The 14,894-nt window shown below is 47.9% G+C and overlaps 1 protein-coding gene across 1 annotated transcript in view; it reads left to right on the top strand.

Annotated features, from left to right (window-relative positions):
- The first annotated feature begins 7,288 nt into the window (after nucleotides 1–7,288).
- The window catches only part of LOC140371577 (H(+)/Cl(-) exchange transporter 5-like), a 15,475-nt gene continuing 7,869 nt past the window's right edge, over nucleotides 7,289–14,894 (top strand). Inside the window, exons 1-5 of the mRNA XM_072458744.1 lie at nucleotides 7,289–7,523; nucleotides 7,680–7,837; nucleotides 11,765–11,931; nucleotides 13,334–13,433; nucleotides 13,720–13,929. Of these exons, the coding sequence (XP_072314845.1) occupies nucleotides 7,717–7,837; nucleotides 11,765–11,931; nucleotides 13,334–13,433; nucleotides 13,720–13,929 (598 nt within the window). The 5' untranslated portion in view covers nucleotides 7,289–7,523; nucleotides 7,680–7,716. The remainder of the gene's footprint in view (nucleotides 7,524–7,679; nucleotides 7,838–11,764; nucleotides 11,932–13,333; nucleotides 13,434–13,719; nucleotides 13,930–14,894) is intronic.

Genomic DNA, 14,894 nt, shown 5'->3' with positions numbered 1-14,894 from the left:
TGTCATGTTGTTGTTTTGTTTCATTCACTTTTCTGCTTCTTGCTTTTCGTCCACGTTCTGTTCATTTTTTGTTCATATTTGTCCTGAATTTTCACTAAAATGAGAGAAACAGATTTTGAGTTTGGTTTGTTTCCGTTTGTCCAGAGCAAAAACATCAAAGAAAACACTAACTTAAACGTCTCGTGTTGATTTCTTCTGTTTTTGTGGAGTTTTGACAAATGAAGAGTTCAGACGAGTCGCTCGGGTGATTTCAACATTCATACGAACGCCTCAAAACTGAGACGGAACAAAAGTCACTGCTGTTTCCAGAAGACCTGCTTTTTTTTTTTTTACAGGTTTTTAGAGCTAAACTATAAGACACTTGGATCATTCATTAGTTTTTGTCCATAAACCACAAATATTCAAGTTAAAAGTCTGAATAAAAACGATCGACACGTTTGAGTTCAGATGGAACTTATCCTGAAGGTTCTTCACTATAACCTTTAAACTCACAAATGTTAAGAGCCTTAAAGTTCATTCAACTCTGAAATGTGTGAAATAAATCATAAATGTGAGTTGTTCTCACTACTTATTATTATGAGTTAGACATATTTTTGGACTTTCTGAGGTTCGTTAGCTAAAAGCGTGACTTGAATCAGCTACAACTAAATCACAAATTAGATCAAGCTTGTGCAACTTATGTGACTTTTTACAGTGCATTGACTTCCTCTGAGTTCTGATGAAAGCTAAAGATCTGGAGCGGTGTTTCTCAAACTGTTGTACGCGGACGCTCTGAAATCAGAGTGTGAATGTGGTTTAGTCTCTCTTTCGACCTGGTATAGTCTCTCTTTAGACCTGGTTTAGGCTCTCTTTAGTCCTGGTTTAGTCTCACTTTAGTCCTGGTTTAGTCTTGTGTTAGACCTTGTCACAAACATGACATATCTCACAGTTTGGGCTCTGGCTTCTCACCAACTACAAGCCCAGAGCCCCGCCTTCTGCAGACCTGTGGCACTGACGTCTGTAGTCATCAAGTCATATGAGCACCACCCTCATCGCCACGACGACATCAGCCTCATCGCCACGACGACATCAGCCTCATCGCCACGACGACACCACCCTCATCGCCACGACGACATCAGCCTCATCGCCACGACGACACCACCCTCATCGCCACGACGACATCAGCCTCATCGCCGCGACAACACCACCCTCATCGCCACGACGACACCAGCCTCATCGCCACGACGACGCCACCCTCATCACCACGACGACGCCACCCTCATCACCACGACGACACCACCCTCATCGCCACGACGACATCAGCCTCATCGCCACGACGACACCACCCTCATCGCCACGACGACACCAGCCTCATCGCCACGACGACGCCACCCTCATCTCCACGACGACACCACCCTCATCGCCACAACGACACCACCCTCATCGCCACGACGACACCACCCTCATCGCCACGACGACACCACCCTCATCACCACGACGACACCACCCTCATCGCCACGACGACGCCAGCCTCATCACCACGACGACACCACCCTCATCGCCACGACGACATCAGCCTCATCGCCACGACGACACCACCCTCATCGCCACGACGACATCAGCCTCATCGCCGCGACGACACCACCCTCATCGCCACGACGACACCAGCCTCATCGCCGCGACGACGCCACCCTCATCACCACGACGACACCACCCTCATCACCACGACGACGCCACCCTCATCACCACGACGACACCACCCTCATCGCCACGACGACATCAGCCTCATCGCCACGACGACACCACCCTCATCGCCACGACGACACCAGCCTCATCGCCACGACGACGCCACCCTCATCGCCACGACGACGCCAGCCTCATCACCACGACGACGCCACCCTCATCGCCACGACGACATCAGCCTCATCGCCACGACGACACCACCCTCATCACCACGACGACACCACCCTCATCGCCACGACAACGCCAGCCTCATCACCACGACGACACCACCCTCATCGCCACGACGACACCACCCTCATCGCCACGACGACACCACCCTCATCGCCACGACGACACCACCCTCATCGCCACGACGACACCACCCTCATCGCCACGACGACGCCAGCCTCATCACCACGACGACACCACCCTCATCGCCACGACGACACCACCCTCATCGCCACGACGACACCACCCTCATCACCACGACGACACCACCCTCATCGCCACGACGACACCACCCTCATCGCCACGACGACGCCACCCTCATCGCCACGACGACGCCAGCCTCATCTCCGCGACGACACCACCCTCATCGCCACGACGACGCCAGCCTCATCTCCGCGACGACACCACCCTCATCGCCACGACGACGCCAGCCTCATCTCCACGACGACACCACCCTCATCGCCACGACGACGCCAGCCTCATCACCACGACGACACCACCCTCATCGCCACGACGACACCACCCTCATCACCACGACAACACCACCCTCATCGCCACGACGACGCCAGCCTCATCTCCATGACACCACCTGTTGTGGAATTTCTGCAAACAATGGCCAAGAGAGGATGAAACGGAAAACAAAAGGTGCTCAGTGAACAAACTCTTTCCCTGACAGAGGAGTCTGTCCCTCCAGAACAATGACATCGCACATGCTCCTACAGAACAATGACATCGCACATGCTCCTCCAGAACAATGACATCGCACATGCTCCTCCAGAACAATGACATCGCACGCGCTCCTCCAGAACAATGACATCGCACACGCTCCTCCAGAACAATGACATCGCACACGCTCCTCCAGAACAATGACATCGCACACGCTCTTCAAGAACAATGACATCGCACACGCTCCTCCAGAACAATGACATCGGACACGCTCCTCCAGAACAATGACATCGGACACGCTCCTCCAGAACAATGACATCGGACACGCTCCTCCAGAACAATGACATCGGACACGCTCCTCTAGAACAATGACATCGGACACGCTCCTCCAGAACAATGACGTCGCACATGCTCCTCCAGAACAATGACATCACACATGCTCCTCCAGAACAATGACATCGCACATGCTCCTCCAGAACAATGACGTCGCACATGCTCCTCCAGAACAATGACATTGCACATGCTCCTCCAGAACAATGACGTCACACATGCTCCTCCAGAACAATGACGTCGCACATGCTCCTCCAGAACAATGACATCGCACACGCTCCTCCAGAACAATGACATCGCACATGCTCCTCCAGAACAATGACATCGCACATGCTCCTCCAGAACAATGACATCGCACATGCTCCTCCAGAACAATGACATCGCACATGCTCCTCCAGAACAATGACGTCGCAAATGCTCCTCCAGAACAATGACATCGCACATGCTCCTCCAGAACAATGACATCGCACATGCTCCTCCAGAACAATGACGTCGCACATGCTCCTCCAGAACAATGATGTCGCACATGCTCCTCCAGAACAATGACGTCGCAAATGCTCCTCCAGAACAATGACATCGCACATGCTCCTCCAGAACAATGACATCACACATGCTCCTCCAGAACAATGACATCACACATGCTCATCCAGAACAATGACATCACACATGCTCCTCCAGAACAATGACGTCGCACACGCTCCTCCAGAACAATGACGTTGCACATGCTCCTCCAGAACAATGACATCACTCATGCTCCTCCAGAACAATGACGTCGCACACGCTCCTCCAGAACAATGACATCGCACATGCTCCTCCAGAACAATGACATCGCACACGCTCCTCCAGAACAATGACATCGCACACGCTCCTCCAGAACAATGACATCGCACATGCTCCTCCAGAACAATGACATCGCACACGCTCCTCCAGAACAATGACATCGCACACGCTCCTCCAGAACAATGACATCGCACACGCTCCTCCAGAACAATGACATTGGACACGCTCCTCCAGAACAATGACATCGGACACTCTCCTCCAGAACAATGACATCGGACACGCTCCTCTAGAACAATGACATCGGACACGCTCCTCCAGAACAATGACATCGCACATGCTCCTCCAGAACAATGACGTCGCACACGCTCCTCCAGAACAATGACATCGCACATGCTCCTCCAGAACAATGACGTCGCACATGCTCCTCCAGAACAATGACATCGCAAATGCTCCTCCAGAACAATGACGTCGCACATGCTCCTCCAGAACAATGACATCGCACATGCTCCTCCAGAACAATGACATCACACATGCTCCTCCAGAACAATGACATCACACATGCTCCTCCAGAACAATGACGTCGCACACGCTCCTCCAGAACAATGACGTTGCACATGCTCCTCCAGAACAATGACATCACTCATGCACCTCCAGAACAATGACGTCGCACACGCTCCTCCAGAACAATGACATCGCACATGCTCCTCCAGAACAATGACATCGCACGCGCTCCTCCAGAACAATGACATCGCACACGCTCCTCCAGAACAATGACATCGCACACGCTCCTCCAGAACAATGACATCGCACACGCTCTTCAAGAACAATGACATCGCACACGCTCCTCCAGAACAATGACATCGCACACGCTCTTCAAGAACAATGACATCGCACACGCTCCTCCAGAACAATGACATCGGACACGCTCCTCCAGAACAATGACATCGGACACGCTCCTCCAGAACAATGACATCGGACACGCTCCTCCAGAACAATGACATCGGACACGCTCCTCTAGAACAATGACATCGGACACGCTCCTCCAGAACAATGACGTCGCACATGCTCCTCCAGAACAATGACATCACACATGCTCCTCCAGAACAATGACATCGCACATGCTCCTCCAGAACAATGACATCGCACACGCTCCTCCAGAACAATGACATCGCACACGCTCCTCCAGAACAATGACATTGGACACGCTCCTCCAGAACAATGACATCGGACACTCTCCTCCAGAACAATGACATCGGACACGCTCCTCTAGAACAATGACATCGGACACGCTCCTCCAGAACAATGACATCGCACATGCTCCTCCAGAACAATGACGTCGCACACGCTCCTCCAGAACAATGACATCGCACATGCTCCTCCAGAACAATGACGTCGCACATGCTCCTCCAGAACAATGACATCGCAAATGCTCCTCCAGAACAATGACGTCGCACATGCTCCTCCAGAACAATGACATCGCACATGCTCCTCCAGAACAATGACATCACACATGCTCCTCCAGAACAATGACATCACACATGCTCCTCCAGAACAATGACGTCGCACACGCTCCTCCAGAACAATGACGTTGCACATGCTCCTCCAGAACAATGACATCACTCATGCTCCTCCAGAACAATGACGTCGCACACGCTCCTCCAGAACAATGACATCGCACATGCTCCTCCAGAACAATGACATCGCACGCGCTCCTCCAGAACAATGACATCGCACACGCTCCTCCAGAACAATGACATCGCACACGCTCCTCCAGAACAATGACATCGCACACGCTCTTCAAGAACAATGACATCGCACACGCTCCTCCAGAACAATGACATCGCACACGCTCTTCAAGAACAATGACATCGCACACGCTCCTCCAGAACAATGACATCGGACACGCTCCTCCAGAACAATGACATCGGACACGCTCCTCCAGAACAATGACATCGGACACGCTCCTCCAGAACAATGACATCGGACACGCTCCTCTAGAACAATGACATCGGACACGCTCCTCCAGAACAATGACGTCGCACATGCTCCTCCAGAACAATGACATCACACATGCTCCTCCAGAACAATGACATCGCACATGCTCCTCCAGAACAATGACGTCGCTCATGCTCCTCCAGAACAATGACATCGCACATGCTCCTGGGAGGAGCTGCAAAAGTGGGAGGAGCTGCAGAAGTGGGAGGAGCTGCAGACGAGGGAGGAGCTGCAGAAGTGGGAGGAGCTGCAGAAGTGGGAGGAGCTGCAGACGTGGCAGGAGCTGCAGACGAGGGAGGAGCTGCAGAAGTGGGAGGAGCTGCAGACGTGGCAGGAGCTGCAGAAGTGGGAGGAGCTGCAGAAGTGGGAGGAGCTGCTCTGTCTGAGCATGAGACTCGGTGCAGTTCCGCGCGCGGCCGCCAGGTGTCAGCGCTGGGCTGAAATATCGTCAGTTTTATGTTTTTTGACTGACATTATTCTCTTTTCATCTGTAAAACGACTTGTTTTACTTGGTTTTTGTTCAAAGTTTGATATTTTGGTTAAATGTGGACTTTTATCTGCACATTTATTTATATACTTTATATTTGTCTCTAAAAATGTACTTCACGAGTACAAGAACATAAATACTACTACTACTAATAATAATACTAATGATAATTTAGCCTTTTGGATCATTCTGGAATATTGATATAAATCTTTATTAATGCACTTTCCCTGAAATAAACAATTATAAAAAGAACAGAAACTGTTTGAAATTGTCTTTATAATTTATACATTTGTTTCATGTATTTTCAGTTTTTTAAACAGTTTCACGTACATTTCATTTCTTAATGATGCTAAGTCATTAAGCTAACGCTCATGATTTAATGCTAATAATTTAATGTTAATGCTGATGACTTAATGCTAACGCTAATGATTTAATGCTAATTATTTAATGCTAATGATTCAATGCTAATGATTTAATGCCAACGCTCATGATTTCAAGTTGTATATCCAAAAATAATCAACAGCTTTGAAGTTCCAGAGCAGAAATGTTTGTTTAATATTTTTATTACAAAAGATGAAGAAAAAAACAACAAGAAAAAAACTCAAAAATGTTGAGCCACAAAATGAGAATCTGAAATGAATGTGACATAATATTTCTGTGAATAAAAGTTCAAACTATTGTGACCCCGGATCAGACCCGGATCAGACCCGGATCAGACCCGGATCAGACCCGGATCAGACCCGGATCAGACCCGGATCAGACCCGGATCAGACCCGGATCAGACCCGGACCCTGAACTCTGCGGAAAAGTCAAAGCAGCGGTGCTAAAGCACAAACCGGATGTTCCGGTCGTGTTAGAGTCACGAAAGCGCCGCTCTAAAGCTCAACACTCCTGATTTTAACCTTTTTATCTTAAACATCATCACGAAATCAACTTTTTCCTTGTTTACATTTTTGTCCATTTGAAACTGACGGTTTTAAATGGACAAAACTTTAAACAAACTTTTACTTTTTCAGCTCAAACCGGAAGTTACGTGTTCCTCGTCATTTCCAGCTCGATGTTTACACTTTTGAGCCGCGCGCGGACGCTCTGGACGCACTTACGCCACATTCACGCCACTTTCACGCCACATCACGGACCTAAAGCCACTTTCCCGTTCGCCGCGAGCCGTTAAACGCGCCGGTGAATGTTTGACGCGGCTTCATCTCGTTCCGTCGTGAAGATGACGCAGAGTTCGCGGCCGCGGCGGACATAAGCGGCAGCGCTAATCCGAGTCACGGGACGCGCTCCGCCCGGAACCGGGACTCGCCGCCGCCGCCGCGCCGTCTTCCCGCAGGTAAAGTCGCCTCCGCGTCGCACGTTCTGACGCCGCGAGCTTTACGCGACCACCGGGGAAACTACGGGCGCGTGCCGACGTTCAGCGCCGCGTTCCGCCGTCGGAGCGGAAAGAGTCGCGCGAACTTCCCCCGTGACGCTGTGTTGTGACCCGCAGGCGCCGCCACCGGGAGCCGCCGCCGCCACCGGGAGCCATGGACCCGGACCTCGAGAGGCTTCACCCCGCGGACGAGGACGACGATGACGAGTTGGTGGACATCGCCGGGGCCACGCTGGACTTCTCCTCCGCGGACGACGTGCTTCCGCTGGGCGCAGGTGAGGCACGCGCCGGGGGCTTTACCGGGACGTTTTACCGGGACGTTTTACCGCGGGTTTAAAGTGACGTGCGGCCGCGTTCACGAGTGTCATGGTTTGGACTTTACCCGGTGCGTTTGAACCCGTCGTGACGTTAATTGAGAGTTTGACACGGATCGAGCCTTTTTCAAGAGGTTTTTGTGATTTTTTTGTTTTTTGTTTTATTTTTTTCAAGAGGTTTTGAAAATATTTTGCTGGTTTAAAAAAAAAAAGACGAGAGATTAACACCTTCATTTGGTTAAAAATGTGTCTCTCTTTGACAAATGTTGATGTTTTGGGTCTTATTTTGGGTTGAGCCTGGTTTACATTTGAGCCTGGTTTGGTTTACATTTGAGCCTGGTTTACATTTGAGCCTGGTTTGGTTTACATTTGAGCCTGGTTTACATTTGAGCCTGGTTTACATTTGAGCCTGGTTTGGTTTACATTTGAGCCTGGTTTACATTTGAGCCTGGTTTACATTTGAGCCTGGTTTACATTTGAGCCTGGTTTACATTTGAGCCTGGTTTGGTTTACATTTGAGCCTGGTTTACATTTGAGCCTGGTTTACATTTGAGCCTGGTTTGGTTTACATTGAGCCTGGTTTGGTTTACATTTGAGCCTGGTTTACATTTGAGCCTGGTTTACATTTGAGCCTGGTTTACATTTGAGCCTGGTTTACATTTGAGCCTGGTTTGGTTTACATTTGAGCCTGGTTTACATTTGAGCCTGGTTTATGTGATTGAGTCGTCTGGAGTCAAGTGTTTACATCTGTCACTCATTCACAACTTTTACTGGAAATGAGTCACTTAAAGCTTAATGTCCGTGATGCAGGACGAGGAAGGAGCTTTGAGAGCTTTTGTCAGGTTTTATCTCTTTCTTTAGTGATTTGTGTTCTTTTTTTGGTGCAGTTTTTGTGATTTTTTTTTTTTGGGGGTTTAAAATTAAATAAGAGATTTACACCTTTTATTTGGTTACGCCTTTAGCAGTGTTTGTATTAGTACTTTTGACTCCTCCTCTTCACGGTTTACTCTGAGAAACTGGTTGGTCTGAGACGTTTCGCCGTTCGTCTGGTTTGAACTCGTGACAGATCATTTACTGTTAAAACAGTTTATGTGTATAATGTATAAGATATGAGTATAATGAGCCAAATAAAGGTGTAAATGTGAGAATATTTATGAATAAAGTGTCAAAAATCAAAATTAGAAATAGTTTCTTATCTTTTTGTCATTTTGTCTTGATAATTCTAAGTCTTAGTTGTTAAAACACAAACGGAAAGAGCTTGAGTCAGTTAAGTCCAGACAAACATCACCAGGTGAGAAATGTGGTTATTTTAAAGCACGACTCACTCAACGAAAATGCAGTTTAAGATCAATATATTTTTGAATGTATATAAGAAAAATATATATATAATATAAAAACGTAAAGCTCAAGTTGTCACTTTCTGTTTGTAATCTGTATTGTCTCCTTTTTTTTTTACAAATGAAAAAATGAGACCTTTTTATTGTTGAAAGGTCAAAAAGAGCCGTTTATTTTGTGTAAATTGTTACTCCCGGTTCATTTTCCACAGATTTTTCAACATTTTCTACACAATTTTAACATTTTCTCCACCAATTCCTGCTCGATTGGAGTAAAACTATCATTTATGTGAATGACCGGTATAAACACTGTAAAAAAAGTCTTTAGAACATCTTCAAAACCCGTCACACGTCACTTTAACTTCAGCTTTTGACCTGGTTTGTGTTGTTGTTTGTGTTGTTGTTTGTTGTTTGTGTTGTTTTCTTTGTTGTTTTCTTGTTGAGGATCAGATTTGTTTGTTTGTGGCGACAGAATTCAAAAGAAAACAAAATAAACTCGATTCCTCTAGAGTTCTACATTTATGATTTCAGACGTTTCACCAGATTCTTGTCCTTTTTGAAAAACCTCAAACATCTCGAGCCAAAGTGCGAAAACAAAGCTTTTTTCTTCGCGGCGAAGAATAATAACGATAACCCTTGACCTCCCCGCGTCACACGACCTGCCTGGTTCCCACGGCGACGAGACCTCACGAGTTCAAAGTTCAAGACGATTCGTGCCAGACTAAATAAACACGGATGACGAGCGAAGGTCAAAGGTCAAAGTTCTGAGAAATGTTCAAGTTTCCTGTAGAAGCTCAGATTTGGCTGTTTTATGTTTTAATTCACTTTAAGTTGAAATGATAATTTATTTTGACCATTTAGATTTGATCGAATGCATTTTTCTGAACTGTTCTTATAAATAGAAGCTTCAACAATATTTCTCGAGGCCCAGTTTTTATCGTTTGAACATTTTTTTTTGTCATTTTTCGACAGGATTTGAGCTGAAAACGTGTCGCTTGAGTTGAAATCGTCAGGAAACGCTGGAGTTTGTGACGTTTGTGACGTTTGACCACTAAAATAACAGCAGTTTTTAGTTGAATTCTGCTTCTTTTATGTGAAATCTGCAGCGTTTTTGGCCGCGGCGAGCGCCAGACCTGGATTTGTGCTGAATTCAATTCTTCCAAAGTCTTATCCGTTATCTTAAAAATGCAGCTCTCGCAAGACGTATTTCACAACTAAAGAAACTAGTGACGCCACGAGGAAATGCAAAGAGCTTCACAGTCACTAAAACCAAGACATAAAAACCATTCAAAATGAATTTCAAAAGAGAAAAGTCGATGAGTCGTTTACAAGATGCAATGGTGAGGTCGTTAGAGGTCGTTTTTTGAGATTGTTTGAGGCAGTTTAAGGTCATTTGAGGTCATATTTATTTTCAGGTCACATGAGATTATTTGAGGCAATATGAGGTCATTTGAGATAGTTTGAGGTCATTTTTTAGGTTGTTTGAGACTGTTTGAGGCCATTTTTGAGCACACTTGAGGTCGTTTGAGGTGATGTTTGAGGTCATGTTTGAAGCAGTTTAACGCGTGTTTTACCTTTTTTAATGTGTAAACAATGGATTTTATTTCTATTTGTGTTTTTGGGGAAAGTTAAAGACTCTTCGAACGAGAACTGAAGGAAACAAACCAAACAGAAAAGATTAAATATAAATCCTGTTCAGAAAATGAATCCCTCTGGACTCTGTTGTTTTTAGTTTATCCTGAAGTGAACTTTGACCTCTTTGTTTATGACACAATCACACTTGTGCACAGTTTAATCATTACGTTTGTTTATTGCCCTGAGTTCATTTAAACATGTGACTCTGGTTTTGTTTCCAGACGATTCACTCCAGAACAACAAGTACCGTATTTTCCAGAATATAAGTCGCACCAGCCAAAAAATGCACAATAGCGAAGAAAATAATATAATATCACATAAGTCGCTCCGGAGTATAAGTATAAGTATAAGTCGCACCCTGGCCAAAACTATGAAAACTTGCGACTTATAGTCCAGAAAATACGGTACTTGTTGTTCTGGAGATCTTCTGAATTAGAATATGGAGTGAATCGTCGGTAATGAAGGTAATAAAACTCTTTTTTGTCGTTACTTTTATGGTCTGTTCACGTGATGATCATCGAGTTGATTAGAACTGCAGATCGTCACAGGAACGTGATCTCGATTTGACTTTTATCATCACAATCACAATGAGTCATGTTTTCCCCCCTGAGGTTGTGCTTTATATAGTATGAAGTATATAGTGAATATCTTGGTACTTCAGTGGAAAGTACTAAGAACAGGAAAGTGTTTCACCAACATTTGTGCTGGAGAAGGTCAAATACTTAATAAATACATGATACTGCCTCAAATGTGTCGTTGTGCTCATGGTTTTTAATCATTTATGACAATTATTTACACTTTCGTACATTTCTATTTAGTCAGAAAATCATGTTCCGTTACTTTACTTTTACTTCAGAGTGCGACAGAAAAGTATTTGAACCAGTTTAGTCGGATCAGAACTCTGTCTCTGTTTCCGGAGGTTTGGAGGATTACTTCAGCAGAGGGGGAGGAGCCGGGGGCGGGATGAACGGGAGCACTCTCGTGGACCCGCTGGATGACCCTCTGCCCGGAGTCGGGACCTACGAGGACTTCAACACCATCGACTGGGTCCGAGAGAAGAGCCGAGACCGCGACCGCCACAGAGAGGTGAGTTTGGACTGACGCTGAGAGTTCATCCCAGAGCAGAGAGTTCATCCCAGAGCAGAGAGTTCATCCCAGAGCAGAGAGTTCATCCCAGAGCAGAGAGTTCATCATGTCAGTTGTGAAAAACCCTCCCCTCAGCCACATCCAAACCTGCATCTCTACAATAAAATCATGGCTCACGCTCAACTTCCTCAAACTGAACAGTGACAAAACAGAGCTCCTCCTCATTGGCACCAAATCCACTCTCAATAAAACTGGTCCCTTTTCACTCAGCATCGACACCTCGACCATCACCCCCTCTACCCTGGTACGCAATCTCGGTGTCATCATGGACCCCACCCTCTCCTTCACTCCCCATGTCAGCCACATCGTCAAGACCTCATACTTCCACCTCCGCCGCATCGCCAAAATCCAACACTGCCTCACCCTCCCCGCTGCTGAATCCCTCATCCATGCCTTCATCTCCTCCCGCCTCGACTACTGCAACTCCCTCCTCACTGGCATCTCCTCCCATTCCCTCCACAGACTCCAAATGGTCCAAAACTCCGCTGCCCGCCTCCTCACCCACACCCGCCTCCTCACCCACACCCGCCTCCTCACCCACACCCGCCTCCTCACCCACACCCTCCTCCTCACCCACACCCGCCTCCTCACCCACACCCTCCTCACCCACACCCGCCTCCTCACCCACACCCTCCTCACCCACACCCTCCTCCTCACCCACACCCGCCTCCTCACCCACACCCGCCTCCTCACTCACACCCTCCTCCTCACTCACACCCGCCTCCTCACCCACACCCGGTCCCGTGAACACATCACTCCCGTTCTCCGCTCTCTCCACTGGCTCCCCATCAAGCAGCGCATAAACTTTAAAATACTCCTCCTCACCTTCAAAGCTCTTCACCACCTTGCCCCCCCCTACCTGTCTGACCTCCTCCTCCCCCACCGCCCCACCCGAGCTCTCCGATCCTCCTCCTCTCTCACCCTGACTGCACCAACATCCCGACTCAAAACTTTTGGCGACAGAGCGTTCTCCCGAACAGCACCCCGACTCTGGAACTCCCCCCCCCCCGTCCCACTCTCCCTCACTCACAACATTCAAATCCCGCCTAAAAACATACCTCTTCACCCAAGCCTATGACCTCCCCTACCCCTAGCCTCCTCTACCCCATTGCCTACTCTTCTACCCCCTGTTACATCCCCATCTTTTTCTCTCTACTTCTTCTGTCTTGTTCATTTTATCTGTATATTAATGTGTTCTGTACGTGTTGTCCCTCCTGTCTGTAAATACCCCCCCCTTTTTTATTATGTTCAGCGTCTTTGGGTCACTGAAAAGCGCTATATAAATAAAAGTTATTATTATTATTATTGGTGGTCAGTTGTCTGTGTCTCTTGTGTTTTCCAGATCACAAAGAAAAGTCGTCAGTCGACTGTGGCGTTCCTCTGGAGCGTGAGCGACGCCTTCTCAGGGTGGCTGCTCATGCTGCTGGTCGGACTCATGGCAGGTCAGAAACACAATCACATCTGCACCAGGGTCAAAGGTCAAAGTGCACATCTCGGTCACTGACCCTCTCCGGCCCCTGACCCTCTCCGGCCCCTGACTCTCTCCGGCCCCTGACCCTCTCCGGCCCCTGACCCTCTCCGGCCCTGACCCTCTCCGGCCCTGACCCTCTCTGGCCCCTGACCCTCTCCGGCCCCTGACCCTCTCAGACGCTGACCCTCTCCGGCCCCTGACCCTCTCCGGCCCCTGACCCTCTCCGGCCCCTGACCCTCTCGGGGACTCTGTTGCAGGCGCGTTGGCCGGGGGCATCGACATCGCGTCTCATTGGCTCACGGACCTGAAAGAGGGCGTGTGTTTGGTGGGATTCTGGTTCAATCACGAGCACTGCTGCTGGACGTCCAACGAGACCACGTTCCAGGAGCGCGACCGCTGCCCCCAGTGGCAGACCTGGGCACAGCTCATCGCAGGACAGTCCCAGGTACTTTTACACCCGCAGTATTGTATTTGAAGTAAGATTAAAGTGCTTCTTGTACTTTATATATCGTCATATTCCAAATACTTCCAGGGTGTTCGAGATGAAACACTGTAGCTCCATCTACTGTTCGTTTGTAGATATTGCACTTTTGGACAACGCATTCATGTGTAACTGATCATTTAATCATCTTTAATCATAATAGATTTGAATTTTTTTATATTTTATTAATACATTTTTACGATTTAACAGTGTATTTATCCTTTTGTTTTGCGTTCAGATTTTACCCTTTTGTCCTCCTGCTTAGTGATGAACTACCTCATGTAACTGTTCTCTTGTCCTCCTGCAGGGGGCGTTAGTGTTGAACTACCTCATGTAACTGTTCTCTTGTCCTCCTGCAGGGGGCGTTAGTGATGAACTACCTCATGTAACTGTTCTCTTGTCCTCCTGCAGGGGGCGTTAGTGATGAACTACCTCATGTAACTGTTCTCTTGTCCTCCTGCAGGGGGCGTTAGTGTTGAACTACCTCATGTAACTGTTCTCTTGTCCTCCTGCAGGGGGCGTTAGTGATGAACTACCTCATGTAACTGTTCTCTTGTCCTCCTGCAGGGGGCGTTAGTGTTGAACTACCTCATGTAACTGTTCTCTTGTCCTCCTGCAGGGGGCGTTAGTGATGAACTACCTCATGTAACTGTTCTCTTGTCCTCCTGCAGGGGGCGTTAGTGATGAACTACCTCATGTAACTGTTCTCTTGTCCTCCTGCAGGGGGCGTTAGTGATGAACTACCTCATGTAACTGTTCTCTTGTCCTCCTGCAGGGGGCGTTAGTGATGAACTACCTCATGTAACTGTTCTCTTGTCCTCCTGCAGGGGGCGTTAGTGATGAACTACCTCATGTAACTGTTCTCTTGTCCTCCTGCAGGGGGCGTTAGTGTTTGAACTACCTCATGTAACTGTTCTCTTGTCCTCCTGCAGGGGGCGTTAGTGATGAACT

The sequence above is a fragment of the Eucyclogobius newberryi genome, unplaced genomic scaffold (assembly GCF_026437365.1).
Source record: "Eucyclogobius newberryi isolate DKJ021-1_F unplaced genomic scaffold, fEucNew1.0.hap1 SCAF_22, whole genome shotgun sequence".
NCBI classification, from domain to species: Eukaryota; Metazoa; Chordata; class Actinopteri; order Gobiiformes; family Gobiidae; genus Eucyclogobius; species Eucyclogobius newberryi.
This window is presented reverse-complemented; position numbering and strand designations above follow the sequence as displayed.